The sequence below is a fragment of the Lotus japonicus genome, chromosome 4 (genome assembly GCF_012489685.1).
Source record: "Lotus japonicus ecotype B-129 chromosome 4, LjGifu_v1.2".
In the NCBI taxonomy this organism is placed as follows: Eukaryota; Viridiplantae; Streptophyta; class Magnoliopsida; order Fabales; family Fabaceae; genus Lotus; species Lotus japonicus.
This window is the reverse complement of record NC_080044.1, coordinates 65,975,819-65,992,603: the sequence shown is the minus strand read 5'-3', so window position 1 is coordinate 65,992,603 and position 16,785 is coordinate 65,975,819. Positions and strand designations below refer to the sequence as shown.

At 32.3% G+C, this 16,785-nt stretch overlaps 1 protein-coding gene across 1 annotated transcript; it reads right to left on the bottom strand.

The window, feature by feature from the left end:
* Positions 1-271: 271 nt before the first annotated feature.
* LOC130715388 (ubiquitin carboxyl-terminal hydrolase 23) lies at positions 272-7,807 on the bottom strand. The gene is made up of 11 exons (XM_057565483.1): positions 7,398-7,807; positions 7,196-7,310; positions 6,895-7,005; positions 5,909-6,081; positions 4,707-5,033; positions 4,356-4,481; positions 3,027-3,539; positions 2,842-2,940; positions 2,196-2,763; positions 1,083-1,176; positions 272-709 (listed from the first exon to the last, which is right to left on the bottom strand). The coding sequence occupies exons 1-11, from the start codon at positions 7,659-7,661 to the stop codon at positions 550-552; spliced, it is 2,550 nt and encodes an 849-aa protein (XP_057421466.1). The 5' UTR covers positions 7,662-7,807; the 3' UTR covers positions 272-549.
* Positions 7,808-16,785: the final 8,978 nt, after the last annotated feature.

Genomic DNA, 16,785 nt, shown 5'->3' with positions numbered 1-16,785 from the left:
AAATTTAAGCGTTACAATTAATTCGCTAATTTATTAATTAGAATAAACCTCCACTCCTAGACTTTGTAGATTTAGCGCATACAGTTCAGGTTATACAATAACTAAGTGTCTTATAAACACTTACAAAAATTAAGATATTAAAACTTGAACAAAAACATATTAAAACTAAAAAATCTAGGAATTCATTAATTATTATATTTTCTAAACTAATCACACTCAAACCAAATGTTCTAATACAACTCAAGTCCTCACACGCAAGATACAGATAAACTTAACAAAAAAGAATTCATAAACAAAATTTCTTAGCCACAGAAACGTAGCTGCTACTACAACAGCAATACAATGGGTTTCATTTCATTTCTAGAACATGTAGCTAATACTAATACTTGTCTAGGGAGAGAAATGTCCCACGGGTTGCCCCAGAGATCATCACAAAATTTTGCACTGAAGAAAAAGAATAATGTAGGTGCTCTCTTCACAATATTTTCAGCATTTGACAAATCAATAATTGATACAAGAAGCTCACAGGCGGCGATAGAAGTTTTGGAATCATATCCTAAATGGAGGGTTCGCTGAGCTAGAGTGGTCTAACTTGGCCCTTTTCGACTTGAATTTCTCAGTAGCAATTTCTTGGAAAATATTTGGTCCATCAAAGCTGTGTTTGAAGGTCCTTAACTTCTTCCTCTTCCCCTTATCTAATTCTTCATCCCTGTAAATTTGAATGTAGCAAAATTCAAATTTATACATGAACGTTCATATTTTGATTCATTTGCAGCCACTTAAGCAATCATTGCCTAAAGGACTAGTCAAATAAAGGAATCTAACAAGTACAACGCAACAAACAATGCAGACAATCACATCATAGTTTGACACAGAAGAAGCCTAAAGAACATTTTAAGCTTTGATTATCTAACAAAAGCAATTCAATATGTAGAAGAAAAGATTTAATATGTCTGGAAAAAAAAACACATTGTCTCTCTTGAAGGGGAAAAACTATACTCCAAGCATGGCAGAAAAATGAGTGTGCAAGGGTAGACAATAAATAATAGAAGGTGAAGAAAAAAACATATGGCTGAACTTACCATTCATCCCCAACATATCCAATGTCCTTAATTTTGTCATTCCTTGAGTCCATGACCCGAGATGAAGCTATTTCTACATCATCCCAACGTGCAACTGTAACCAATAAAGAAGACACGTATTATATATAGAGCCTGAAGGTGTCAATATTGGCAAAGTACATTCGAGTACTTAACCATAAGAGAGCAAACTGAACTAAATTAATTAAAGCAGTTCCATATGAATCAAGGGAAAATAATAGCATTTAGTATGCAAATGAAAGATTCACATTCCAAATATAAAGTTCCATCTGAACTAAAATGTTCGTACAAGTACTGAAATTGTTTGTTTGGTTTACTTGAACCATTCCCAAATTCAATGATATCATTTGATTAAGTGTGTATATCTCCAAAATTACTGAGCGATTTCTGAAAACCCACATATATAATTAATTATAAGCCAAAATTAGAATTTAGATAAAGCCAAAACTACAAAACCCCAGTACCAACACCACCACCAGGTTCAACATTGCTCCTGCTGATGCTAATGCTGCTACTGTTGCCTCTGTCCCTATTGGCTGCTACCATCTTAGATATTGACCCATCTTGAAAGTGATTGGGGTTTAAAATATGTGAGCAATTTTTCCTTGTCATTGCCAGGAGAATTCAAAATGACGAGGATTCAGAATAGGAAAAAAATAAAAATACCAACCCCAATATGTCAGTATCAGGAAAATAAATACCTAGGCTCCTCTCTTGACTCCCCAATCATAGATAGGTATTAAACATTTTCGATAAGTTAATTTAGGTATTTTGCAAGCAACAAAAGTTTGCATCCACAGTGGCACCTTATGGGTTAGGCTACAAAGCTTAGGTTAAATTGTCAAGCCATTATGAGAATATCAACAGTAGGGCTATTTACACCAAATTCAATATTAGACGATCTTAGAGAAACCAAAATAAAATGTTCAAAAAACTAGGATACTAATATTTTCAGGACTACTTTAGTGGAATACTCACTCACTAATATTAAGACAGCTCATCAACAAATATGTCAGCCAATAGTAAGAATAAAACATGGATATGGAACACAAACGTGCAAATAAAATCTAGAGGGAAAAACAAGAGTAAACTTACCAACTGTCTCCTCCAATCCTCGAGTAAGCATACTCATTAAACTATTATGCATTTGATCTCTTTTACCATCTTGAAGACTATAAGCTTGTGTAGCTGCAAACTGATTTACAACTGTACTACACCCAGATGACTGAGGGGTTGCAAGTAAAGCACAGTTCTCATCAACTCTCTTTCTGAATGTGTCAATTTCCATCGGAGATTGATCATTAAACTTTCTATAACCAGCCTTGGTTGCTTTACTTTCAAGACAACTTGATACACGGACATGTTTAACCAACTTTTCTTTATATGTATTCTTCATACTCAACTTGCGGCATTTACATCTTTTATGATTTTTCTTCTTCCATTGACCTGTATATGTCATGTAAAGGAAGATGGGCCGAAGATGCATGCTCGATGCCTGATACTTCAGAAATTTCTTTTTAGATTTTTTCACATACTTTTGTTTAAGTCTCTCCATATCCAACGATCTACTTACTGGCTTGTTAAGAACCAGTGCTTGAGAAGCAACCACATTTTCAACTATACCAGCTTTTGTAGGCATTGAGCCAGTTGCAGAAGCTCCAGCCTAGAAATAAAAAAGTATGGTCAAACATGAACATAATAAGGCTCAAAGCAATGGGCAAATAGGGGATAGTGTAACAACCTGACGGTTAACTTCTGGTTGAATTAATGAAGTTATAGGGCTGGTGCTTATTGACAAATTTGTACTTGAATCTTGAGCATCTTTTGTGACAAAAGTTTTCTAAGTCGAGAGATGATTCACATATCAGTAATCAAGAAAAATGAAATAGTACTAATTAAGCACTGGAAGTATATGGAAAAAATTACCTCAGGATACTGACTAATGAAGTCTGGCACTATTGAATCTTTAGTGTCGTCTTTCAAAATTTCATTCTTATTGCACATATTAGTTTTGTCAACAACAGGTGCAGCCAGACATTTCAGATCAGTAGAGACATGATTGTCTTTTTTGGATTGATCTACTGATGACATGCCTTGTGGTGAGTCCTTCTTTATCTGTGCGCAGGAAGAAAGTTCAGATGCAGGTTTCTTATCTTGCTTCCTGCTTTCTGCTAATATCACACTAGATTTTTGCTCCTTCAAAACAGATACCTCTAACAAATCAGCATTTGACATATTCTTCATAGTTTCAGCAGACAGGGAAGGTTCTACAAGACCATTTGGATATTCTTTCGATACATGATTTGAAGTTGAAGAATCTCTAATTCCATTCTTCACGATGTCAAGGGACTTCCTTGAAACAATACTTTTACGATCACGAACATAAAACAGCATATAAGCTTGTTGATTCAAAACTTCCCGCTCACTAACATGACTAACCTGTTGCAACAGTGCCAGGTGAGTTAAGAAATGGTAAGTGAAATCAATCTGAAGGTAACAACAAAGCACCTATGTCTCTGGTTTAATGATAGTACTAATCCAAAGAACAATCACCAATATGATAATTCTATGCACCCCCAATTTCATAACAAGTAATTAACCAAAGTGTAGTCGAAAAACAGCAGTATTTATTCAGTTCTGAGAGAAAGCAAGTCAGATTTGGCAAGAATTAGGATGTATATGTAGTTTCTAGTTCAGACAAACCGATCACCTAAAGGCTTGCATTTAGTTTTTGTTTCTCAATTAAATAAACACCGATGCAACAATAACTTTCTGCATGGTAATAATTTCTTCTCTCAATAACATTTCTTTTTAGCTCTCCACATCTTTGAAATAAAACATGGTGCTGGATAAAAATTATATAAGCATATTATCAGCATCCAATCATCATTCAAGGTATGCCACATGTTATTAAAGATGCAAGCATAATAGGGGCCAAAACGAGTACTGAAACCAGAATGGCAAAAAACCACCACCTAAAGCTTGAAGTTCTTTTTTAAATGGAACTAGCATCAATGCAACATAACATCAAGAATAGAGATGCTATTCTACACGGAATATTTACTTTTAGTTTATCCTTCATCATGAAAATGTCTGATCCATATACCTGACCCTATGAGCATAAGGCTTTGGTTGTTTTAGTTTCCCATATTGGGAGGACTGGCTGCATTTTCTTAGTTTATTGAAATGTATGAAATTAATGCAAATAACTATAAAAGTCATAAAGCTAGATTAGAAAAAGTTATTCTTTAGTACCCGGTTGTCGTCCAAGGTATACCACATATTATTTGAAGTGCGAACATAGCAGAAATAGTGGCCAGAATGAGTGCTAGAACCAGAATGAACCAGAACCCCATATAAAGAGTACTTCAAATCTTCATCCTGTTGGACGAAAGAAATTTAAAAGTGAGAAGTATAACATAACAAAATTTCAGAGACAAATAGAAAGCAGTCAAACAAAATATTTGTTGAGCCTGTACAATTGAACATAATAAATCCCTTCAAAAAAAAAACAAATATTGAGTGCATATAATCTTGCACAAAAAAACACAGATATACATATAGAAATTATATGATTTATATCATTAGGAAGAAGAATTTGCTTACATATGAACCACTGACAAAAGGTTTTAAATCCAGTGCACAGCCAAACTGAACCTTCTTTTTAATCTTTTGCCCAGGATCATGAGCGTGAAACCGCTTTAGATGAATGGTTAGCACATAAGGTGCCTTGTGTATTGTTAATTGTTTGAGAGCTCTAACTTTCTTCTTGCATCGTTGACAATTGTATTCCCTCTCGCCTCCATCCAACCATTCTTTGGCTGTGAAATTGACAAGTGCTTTTTGCACTGAATCTGCCCTGGATATTTCAAGACTTAAATCTAAGAATGGATCAAACTTGTTGGAGCTAGAAGAACACTCTTGGCACTTCACCTGGAAAAAGCAACCACTAGGTATCAGAACTCAGGAAAGAAAGTATAGGAGTGCAACGTTCCAGTGTTTGGTACAAGTTATGGGAAAATATTTTTGAGTATAATGCATTTCCAGGAAAAGAGTTTACTTTATCCACATTTCACCTAGTTTCTATTCCCATGATTAAAGATCATAAGAGCATCTCCAATGGTAGTATCTAATGTTAAATACATACTCATATGAGTATGTGTTACCATTGGAGTACATATTCAATTCCAACATGGCAAAGATGAGTATGTGGGAATAGATACTCTACACTAGACTTGAAAAGTGAGCTTGTATTTATTACAAGCACTTACCATTAATATAAGTTGCAAATATAATTAATTAAAATGAAGATAAATAATAAAATATACAAATGTGATGTTGATAGTGGGATCCATTATAGAAACTTTTAAGAGTTGTTGGGTTGGAGTAAAAAGTTAGTAGAGTGGTATAGATGATGTGACATTATGGGGAATTGTAAAAAATGAAGTGTAGCTATTTTAGTGAGTATGATGGATGTAGATGCTCTAATCTTATATTTCCATGGGAATGAAGTTACTTTGAAGATAACTATCCACTTCTACCACATTCTATCATTTTTTTCCAATTTTTGGGTTATTTTAATTTTTGAATTAAATAATTTAAAAATATTCCTGGGAATATTCACTATATACCAAACAAATTTGTAAATTTTACCAGGGAATAATATTCCTAGTAATAATACTCCCAGTGATGTAACTATTGTTAATATAATTCATTACCTTGAGACAACATTGGGTGAACTGTTTTCAAACCTTAATTAGCAATGTCAATGCTCTTAAAAACTAAGCCACAAATCGAGAAATAAATACCTGACTCCGAAGACGCCCGCCAAAAATCTTATGAACCAAACTTTTATCATAAGCACTAGGTGATTCACTTGGTACTCCAGAAGGTAGGCAGCATTTATGCATGGACTCAAGTAAGTTCACCATATACTCATGTGCATCCTCCTGCCTTGCATTTCTAAAATTACGTGATATGCCTGATCTCATGTCAGGAAGTACAAAATTCAACCTAAAGAAAGGGGACAGTGCATTTCAACCCAAAAATGTATGCAGGGAACAGGACAAACACATTAAAATTCACTCTAATGTCAACCCAAACATTATTATGTTTTGGCTAACATATGAAGCACATGAAATAGTGACAAGGATAAATAAATAATGACAATACGTTATATGTTTGATCTCATGTCAGGATGTGCAAAATTCAAGCTAAAGAAAGGGGACAGTGCATTTCAACCCAAAAATGGATGCAGGTAACAGTACTGATAGACAAACACATCAAACAATCACTCTAATGTCAACCCAAAATTATTATGTCTTGGCTAACATATGAAACACATGAAATAGTGACAAGGATAAATAAATCATGACAATTTACTAAGCCTCTTAGGCTCATAAGCAGTCAAAATAATAAACCCCATACAAGTGATTCATTCTTTTTCCTGCTCAGAAGTTGAAGAGGGCAATCGGTAAACCACAATGAGAAGCATGAAGGAAAACCTCATGGCTTGGTAAATAAAAGTCAAGAAGTTAGTTGCCATGTTTCTCGAATAGACTAATTAGATTATGGTAACTTCCAATCTTAAGATGTTGATATGAGAAAATGTGAAGTTTCATGCTAAGAAACTCCTAGGTTCAAACTTCAAAGGAATACATGCACCATAAAAACAAACTTACAAGTTCCAAGCCAACTATTCTCCTTGGCTAAATGGAATACATGCTCAAACAATATAAATCAAGAGAGGACACCATTTCCTAATTCATAAATCAAACACATAACATAAGGATACAACGTAGATTTCCAACCAGGGCTTGAGGAGACAATATCTTCCCAGATGCTTGCAGTGCACGACTAACATGATTCTGTATTGCACAGAGAGCGCAAAATCCAGCAACGCGGCCTACAATGATAGTAAAATGAACATGCACATGAATCATTGCCAAGTAACATGGAAAACCATGAATACTTGACTACTTCAACTAAAGTCATTTAACAATGACAAGCACACCAAAGCAAAAGTGAACCACAAATGCCAAAGCTCTCCACCAACATAATCTTAACAGAAAATGAAAATGTGGAGAGTTGCTCACATGAAGTCTTATGCTTGCCACTTTGCAGGTATGCAGCTAGAGGCTCTGTGTATGTCAAACATTGTAGTACTGAATTCAGAAAGCAAGTGTTTCCCAGATTTTGCAACCCAGCTCCCTGAAAATTATGAACAAATACTTTAATCTTCTTCACAAAATATACAAAATCAAAAACTAACAATTTTCAAAGAGATGCGAAACTCACTATTCTTCTAAAGGTCATCATCCCGAAGCTGAGCTCTGGATCTAAGCCAAAATCTGAGTATTCCGAGTCATGCTTTTTGAGAGCGGAAGCGGAAGAAGGTTTACGAGCTGCTCCAGAGGTTGAAGGATTAAGCGTTTCAAGGTGAAAATCATTGGAAAACCCATTGAAGGGTTTTCTGATAGGCACGAATTCAATTTTTCTGCTAAAAAGAGAAGAAGATTGTGCTGGATCCGGCGGCGGAGTTTCCGTTTGAATCTCCGCCATTCGTCACACAATTCGGAATCGGTGAGAAACGCGAATTGATCCAGAAAACAGTTCGAACAGGAGAAAGACAAGGTTCAGAATCGTAAGCGCAGGTTTGAAATCTGTAGAGAGAAAATGAAGAAGATGCTAGCTACTATTAAACCCTACAAAACAAAATAGAGGCAAAACAAAACCCTCTCCCCAAATTCTAACGGGTATGGGCCTGGGCTAATAAATCCTCTACCCAATGGGTTTTGTGACTTCTGTCTGAAACGCAAACTCATGTTGCTGACCCACATACCACTCAATGAGACAGTTCATGGAAATTGATTTTATATTTCTTCAATTTTTTGGAGTTTTTTTTTTAAATCAAACCGAAATATTATTAAGGGCCAACCGGCCTAGAAGTAATTACATCCAAATTAACCAAACCAACAGCGGCATCAGGAACTTCTTCCACTCATACTGAATTCGCATAAGTGGAAGCGTTCTTAGTCAGAAAGTCTGCGAATTACCAAAGTGTCTAACAAAAGACAAATAATACATATCAAAGTACGAAACATAAGAACGACAATCTCTAATAATATTATCCAAATAAGATCTTCCTACCACTTCCTTCTGCCACCATTGCTGGAGTAAGTGGATCTCTTCTCAATTTTAAATATAACATTAAATAAAAAGCTGATATTTTCAAATCTTTGTAATTTTCAAATGTAAAAAAAATTCTTTGAGATTGAATTGGGTTGATTGTGAAAAAATATTTTATAGTAGCAGTGCATAAATAATCTCAAATAAGATATTCATATAAATAATATATTAATATACTCTTAAAAAAAGTATTCAATGACACATCAAAAGTTTAGTCACTCGGAATCAAATTTATTAGGGTAAAAGACAAATGCTGATAGTGTAATTTTTTTATATTGTCAAATTGTGTCCATCAATCAAGTTTTAAGAATGAAATTACATAATTAAATTAAGTAAAAATTGATATTATCACATACTTAAGTGCTAAATTTCGATTCCCCTTAAATCACGGTCTTTAATTTGAATATTTTGGATGGAAAAAAAAAACTTGTTAAGAGAATACAATTCATTATGATGTGGATAATCCCGGCTCGAGTATGATTGTTTTTAAAGGAAGATAAAAATATATGCATAAAAATTAATCTTAATTTATTACATACTAGTGTTTTTTTACCCGCGCGTTGCACGGGGAATATATCTATTGTATTTGATACATCGATTCATATTTTAAATTATAAATATTTAAGATGCTAAGAATGTAAGAATAATCATAATAAAGATGTAGATATTTAAAGAGCACAAATTTTGAAAAACACAGAAGTTAATAAACCAAAAGCTTTAATTTTTGCATATGTGAGGTATAACTGAATTTTGTTTGTGAAGATGTATACTCGTGTTGCATAAAGGGTAATGCTTTTGTGTTTTAGATATATAACAATACATAAATATATAATTATTTTTTAAATTATTAAAAATACACTTAAGTTATAGAAAATGATTTTTTTTTAACTCGTACAAATTTTCATTTTCATGTAAAATGTTTCTCCCCGTGAGATCTCGTAACTCTAATTTGTTAGCACTAATAAATTCATGTCATAATTTTATAGTACATATGTATTAATATTTTGTATTCCTCTTACTTTTCTTATTATCAAATTATTATAGTTATATACTTATATAAATATACACTCTTAAAATTTTGAAAATAATACTAAAGTTAATTATATTAAATTTATTCTATTAAAATAATATCAATTAATTAGTTTAGAATATAATGATTGTATAAAAAAAGTATAATGATACTTTTTATATAAAACAAAATCTCACGTAGATAGCATTATAGTACTTTAAAATTAAAACATACAATTGAAAATTATACGCAAATACAAACAACAACCACTTTTAGGTTTCAGAGTAGACTTAAATGCAAATCATCTTACTCAATGGATTCTCATTTATCAGAGAAACAAAATCTTATAAATTTCATAAATCAATATAGAAGGGGAAATTCTAGTGTTTTCTTACCCGCGCGTTGCACGGGGAATATGTCTATCGTATTTGATACATCAATCAATTATTTGATTATTTAAAATATATTAAACAACATATGAAATAGAAGGGTCTCAAATGCTAAGCAAAGTGGACCAAAAGACTTGTCATCTAAGCCTGATTGAGATCAAGATGAAATCGTTTCACATTCTTCATGAACATGAAAACAATGACACAAATAATAGATATAAAGAATCACCAATAAAGCAAACGATAAACACATATTATGGAAAAAAAAAAAAAGGATGTGATAGTAACACTAATCAGGATTGTAAAAGATAAATCATAAAGTATGACATCATTTTGTGCTTATACCAAGTCATCCAAGTTTGAGTCAATATTGCAAGGTACCTACAAAATTTATGAAATATATCGGAATTTTTTTTTGGTTTGTTTGCTCTGTCCTGTTTTCTTTCCGGCACTTTCTAGGTTTTCCTATCTTTCTGTCTTTGGGTTTCTTCTGTTTGGTTTTTGTCTGGCTCGATCTTTGGGTGTACTTTCGGGTTTTTTCCGCCGGTGTTGGTTGGTTTGTATTTCCTGCTTAAGAGTTTGCTCTCAAGCCTTTTGATATTATATATATATATATATATTTATCTTTCAAAAAAAAAGTTTGACTTTTTTATTAGTAGTTTGTCAACACTACTTTAGTTGCATATAATAATAAAATGTGTAAGAAATATATATATTGATTCGTCTACTTGAAATTTGTCTTCTAAAGGAGAAGAGCCGAAATATATAGGGAGTTTATGATCTTTTATAGTATATCAAGTAACAATTTTGTGTCTAAGGGTGACGACTGTCCTATTACCACAACGTGATTCCACCCTTAGTACATTCATTAAAAAAATATTCTTTTTTTGAAAATGGAAGAAATTGCACGTGTTTATTTTTCAAAAAATTCAACGTGTCAATACATTAAATAACAACTGTGATTTTGTTACATATTTACTTTTTAAAAAAAAGTGATTATTAAACAATAGATGAAATAGAAGAGTCTGAAATGCTAAGGAAAATGGACAAAAAAGAATCACCAATAAAGTAGATGATAAATACATATTAATCATGGAAAAAAAAAGAACGTGATAGTAGCACAAATCTGAATTGTGAAAGATAAATCATAAAGTATGACCTCATTTTTTTTATTTCAAGTCATCCATGTTTGAGCCAATATTGCAGGGTGCCTACAAAATTTAAGATATATATCAGACTTTGTACATACTTGTTTTAATCAATAAATAATTATTTCATTGTAAGGGAAAATAGAACGAACCTTAAACCGACAATAATATTTTTGCATCAGATGTTCATCAACTTATAAGATGTCATAGACATCATGTTAACAATGAAATAAAGTTAGGTCACTTAGAAGTCAGTTTGTATTAAAAAAACTATTAAGATAAAAAATTAAACTAACCACTCATATGTTCTCAAAAACTTCTTGGTAGACAACATTGCGCTTGGAGTTTGAAACTACCCCTTGCTTATCCCCTGGTGTTTTTTACCCGTGCGTTGCACGACAAATTGATTGTTGGAGTTGACATTAATAAAAAATATAACAAAATGTGATGAGTATAGAGAAATACGTGTGGTATAGAGTAAATTATATAAGTTGTTTGTATGAGAGCTGTGATAGTAGAGAAAGAATGACGTAGATTCTCTCCCATCGTTGGGTTAAATAGAGAATAAGAGAGGGAATTAGTTTGCCATGAATCGACATTTAAATAAAAATAAAAATATCAAAACAATGATAGGCTTAATAAATTAATAAGATTACTCCCTCCCAATAACCAAAAAAATTAATAAGATTACAATTGGAAAGCTAAAAAAATTGATCAAACTTTGTTCTATGTCTACTCAAAATGAGAAGATTGAAAAAATACATTGGACCCACAAAATCTGCCCCTTTATCTCTCATCCCTTGCCAATCAAACACACTAACTCTTATCTCTCTCTCCTCTATTTCTCTATTCTCTTTCACTACCATATCAAACAAAGCATTAGAGAACCTAGTTGAATAGTTTAGCAAGGCTATAACAAAATGGCATAGGAGTTCTTGGAAAATAATTTTAAAATTTCTTTAAATTATTTTTCAAATCTTATCCAATATAGCTTTTGTTTGAAAGTAACATATCCACTTTATTAGCATTCTTTGTGTGCAATCACCCTCCTCTCTCTCTCTCTGTCTCTCTATTCTCCTGCCTACAACTCATTTCCTTCTTCTAGCTTCTCATACCTTATTTCAAGTAGTGCCTTGATTTCTTTAAGGCATTTGATTCAAATTAGCCTAATTGAACCAACCAAAACACATAAAGAATAAAATTAAAAACAGACACATAAGTAGCTTCAAACCAATACATTAATCTTATGAATCAAATGCTAGACATAAAGAACTTTTAACTAAAAGGATTCATTCTCCTACCTCAGAAATTAAAAGCATTAAGCCACATGCTTTTCCTTCCCAAACTCTATCTCGAGCCTTTAATGTACTTCAACAATTCTTCTCTATTTTTTTTTTGAAATCTCCTGCATTCTTCATTCCTTAGCATAGTCTGAGAAAACAAATCATAATATGTCATAGATCAAGAAAATCATTTCAACCTACAATATTATATCAAGAAACTGATTTTGGAGCAACACGCGTAGGTAGATTGGCGGAACCATCACCTATAACCCGAGTCAAAATAAGATTAGACATAAACAAAACTATGCAAAGAAGGAATTTGAAGAGGAAAAGGGAGAATGCTCACCACTTTTTCCGGCCAGCTCTCCAATTGAATCATGGAACGTGACAAAGAGGGGAGTCGAAGCCATCATTATAAATTTAGTAAGGAGTAGTAGTAAATCTTCTTTCAAAATATAATTTATTTAAATCTTAGATAATTAGGGAAAATATTTTAAAATTCAGGTTTCAAGATAAAATAGTACAACATAAGAGAGGCTATCTAACAAATTGACAATAAAAACAAAACAAAATCTTTAAAAAATATTTAATAAAAATACGATAAAAATTCGGATTTTTTTAGAGTATTAATTAATTTAAGATAAAAATAAACAACCTAAATCCTAATTGATTTATACTTTAAAAATAACTCTAAAATAGAATAAAATATTTCCTGTAGAATCACATACAAAGGAGAATCAAAAAACATAAAAAACAAATCAAAATATTGCAAAATTCCATATAGAATATAAAATGGACTCACCATCCATGGCTTCCAAAGAATCTCTTTTGGTGGAATATCTATAAAAAAAAACCTGAAGAAAAGAATTTGAAATTAGCATGGCAAGTGATGAACGAAATTGACCTTGAAGTCAAACATGAGTGAATGATAGTTAAAGGTAAAGGAAAATAAAATTGAAAAAAACCATAACATATTATGCAAGCAAATGAAGAAAATAATTTGAAACCTCCATCTGCAACCTTCCCAATCAGTCCAAGGGCAGCAAATCGGAGGGATGCGATTGCAAGTCGATGGCAAAGTGGTTCCGTTGAGAGATGAGACGATTTTGTGGGGGTGGTTCCGTTCAGTTGAGAGATGAGATGAAAATTGCATGGAGGGGATGAATTCCATGGAGGAGATAGTGGAGGTAGGCAGGGTTTTAAGAGGGTTTTTGCTGATGGGATGTATTATTGATTTAAATCACTTATTACAGATTTTATATTAAGATAAAATCATGAAATAAACAACATAAATCCTAATCAAATCTAAAATTAAAAAATGTACCAAATAAATATAGGTAAAAACTATCAAAATCTAGCAAATCACAATAAAAACTCATAAAATCATGAATTAATTAAAAATCCGAAAATTCAATAAAAATACCATAAAAAAATAAATAATAATATAAATTAAGATAAAATACAGAAATAAACAACATAAATCTTAATCAAATCTAAAATTTAAAAATGTACTAAATAAAAATAGATAAAAACTATCAAAATCTAGCAAATCACAATAAAAACTCATAAAATCCGGAATTAATTAAAAATCCGAAAATTCAATAAAAATACCATAAAAATTAATTAATACTCTAAAAATAAATCAAAAATAAATTAAGATAAAATCAAGAAATAAAAAACATAAATCCTAATCAAATCTAAAATTTAAAAATGTATTTTTTTTTATTAAGGAGAAATAAGGTAAGGAAAAATCAGGGCACATGTGGCAAGTGGGGCCAAGGAGAAATAGCTTACATGTAAAATATTAGGTGAGAATTACATGTTAGAAGTTGTTCTTTTCTAATATATATAAAATTTAAAAATGTTCTAAATAAATATAGATAAAAACTATCAAAATCTAGCAAATCACAATAAAAACTCATAAAATCCGAAATTAATTAAAAATCCGAAAATTCAATAAAAATACCATAAAAAATAATTAATACTCTAAAAATAAATAATAATATAAATTAAGATAAAATACAAAAATAAACAACATAAACCCTAATCAAATCTAAAATTTAAAAATGTACTAAATAAAAATAGATAAAAACTATCAAAATCTAGCAAATCACAATAAAAACTCATAAAATCCGGAATTAATTAAAAATCCGAAAATTCAATAAAAATACCATAAAAATTAATTAATACTCTAAAAATAAATCAAAAATAAATTAAGATAAAATCAAGAAATAAAAAACCTAAATCCTAATCAAATCTAAAATTTAAAAATATTTTTTTTATTAAGGAGAAATAAGGTAAGTAAAAATCAGGGCACATGTGGCAAGTGGGGCCAAGGAGAAAGAGATTACATGTAAAATATTATGTGAGAATTAATCTTGGAGCGACACGTCACTAACTTGGCCTGTGAGAGCGACGCGTCATGCTAGAAGTTGTTCTTTTCTAATATATATAGATATAGATTTCCCTTAGGGTATTATTTTTCAATTTTTGTAGGGTTTTATATTTCTCCTCTTTTTAGATTTTTCCCGATGGGGTCTTTGGTGGGTCAGTTACAAACTGACTCACAGTGCTTCACTTATAACTTTAGACTGTGATGACAGTAATACCCTTAATTATTATTTTTAAGACAATAATATCCTTATCTTTTCTTCTCTTACTTTTTACATTCCGGTGAACCCACCACCACTAAAGCCTCCACCATTCCGGCGAACGCACCACTTTCGGCGAACCCACCACCACCAGAGCCTCCACCTCGTCCTTTCTCTTCAGATCTGTCACCACCAACAGTGACATGCACAAAAAAAAGCTCAATCTTTTTTATTATTAAAGCTTTATTTTGAACAAAAGTAAGCTTGAATCTTGTTCATTGAAGCTGTTTTGAACAAGAAAGCTTGATTTTTTTTCATTTTTGGTGGAAGGTTTGGAAAAAGGTTCAATCTTTTTCATGATTGATGCTTTATTTTGAAAAAAATAACTTCAATCTTGTACACTAGCTGTTTGTGGAAGGTTGGGCTTAGGAGCCTTCAGACCCAGAACCAGAACCAGAGCCTTCAACAACACCCTCTACCACCGCCATTTCAAAGCCGTTAACCTCCACCGGCGAAATCGAAGCCGCTCTCAACCACCTCTGCGCCGCCGATCCTCTCTTAGCCAACTACATCAACTCCCTCCCCCTCCTCACTTCTCAAACGACGTCGTAGTCACCCCCTTCTTCTCCCTCACGATCGAAGAGCATCATTTTGCAGCAACTTTCCAACAAAACAGTCTCCGCCATCGAATCCCAAGCGTTCGACTGCGACACCATTGTTGCAGCATCAGGCATGGGTATTCTAGTCAGATCTGGTGGGGAAGTGGTTGGGGCATTTGGGTATTCTAGTCATTTCAGTAAATTTGTTTTTTAGATCATATCCGTTCAATTTTTAATTATTATATCCAATGGTATTCATTCAACTGCACCACCATGTGACAGTTTTTAACTGTACCACTAAAGCCAACACCATTTTTCCCTCTTTTTTTATTCATTCTCTCTTTGTGCCATGTTTGATGAATCTTTTGTCATGTGGTGCATAATATTGTGAACAATCATCTATTCATCTATCAAATGACTCACTTTTCCACGACAACCACTGGAAGCTCTGTAGTTGTGGACTTGGTGCGAAACTAATTAATTGAATAGCTTTTATAATTCAAGTGTGTCTCAACTTTAAGTTTCACGTTTTTACAAGATTAAAACTTAATAGTATAGTTGTAACAAAAAAAACTTAATAGTATAGTAAAAGTAGACAATGGTTTGATGAAGTGCACCGTTAGCACTTAGTACTTGATATGAAATGTTTGGTCATATCCACCCAAAGTTAAGATAAGACGAAGATAAAATATGATCTCCACGGTGCCTTTGAGTTGAAGAAAAATTCCAATCATGTAATGTCTATTTTAAGTATTGTAACTCTAGAGACAATCCAAAGTTTGCAATCACAAAACCTTTTTATGAAGCATTCGCTCTCATCCTCATTCCTCTCTGCCCCTATCTAAAAAGTTAATTTGGAAAAGAAGATAGTGACTTTCAGATAGCCACCAAACTTTGTTAGAAGATCAAACTATGTGTAGTAGTGATATATGGTTCGAAATCTTCTTGTCATGCTATCATAGGCAAGGTCCACCATGCCATGTTCACCCTCATTCCACAACGTCCATGAAAATGAAAGGAAAGATGTGCAATACCTACCAAACCCTCTTCCATCTTTTTCTTGCAAAGGATAAGCTCATTTAACACTCTTATGCATGCATTTACACTAATTACATTTCTTTTTTAATCTTTGATTGTTACTTTTTGACTGTTTCAAAAGCTCTAAAGAAGTGTCCAATACTCAAGTAGTGTGAAAGTTTTGCCGTCTACGGCCCGCTACTACTAGTTGAAGAGGTGGGACAAAGGATAGGAAAAAGCTTAGGAATTCAAGGCAATAAAAAAACTAAAAAGGAGTATATGATAACACACTATGATTTTTGTACAGTTTATAAACTCTTCAAGTGTTTCGAGGACAGTGATTAACAAAATTTAGTTGTCTTAAAATAAAGTTTGAATAACTTTTTATATTTAAATTCTCCTGTTACTCCAATGGGAGACTTAGACTTATGTTATCATTAAAGGACAAAATTGAAAAGTCA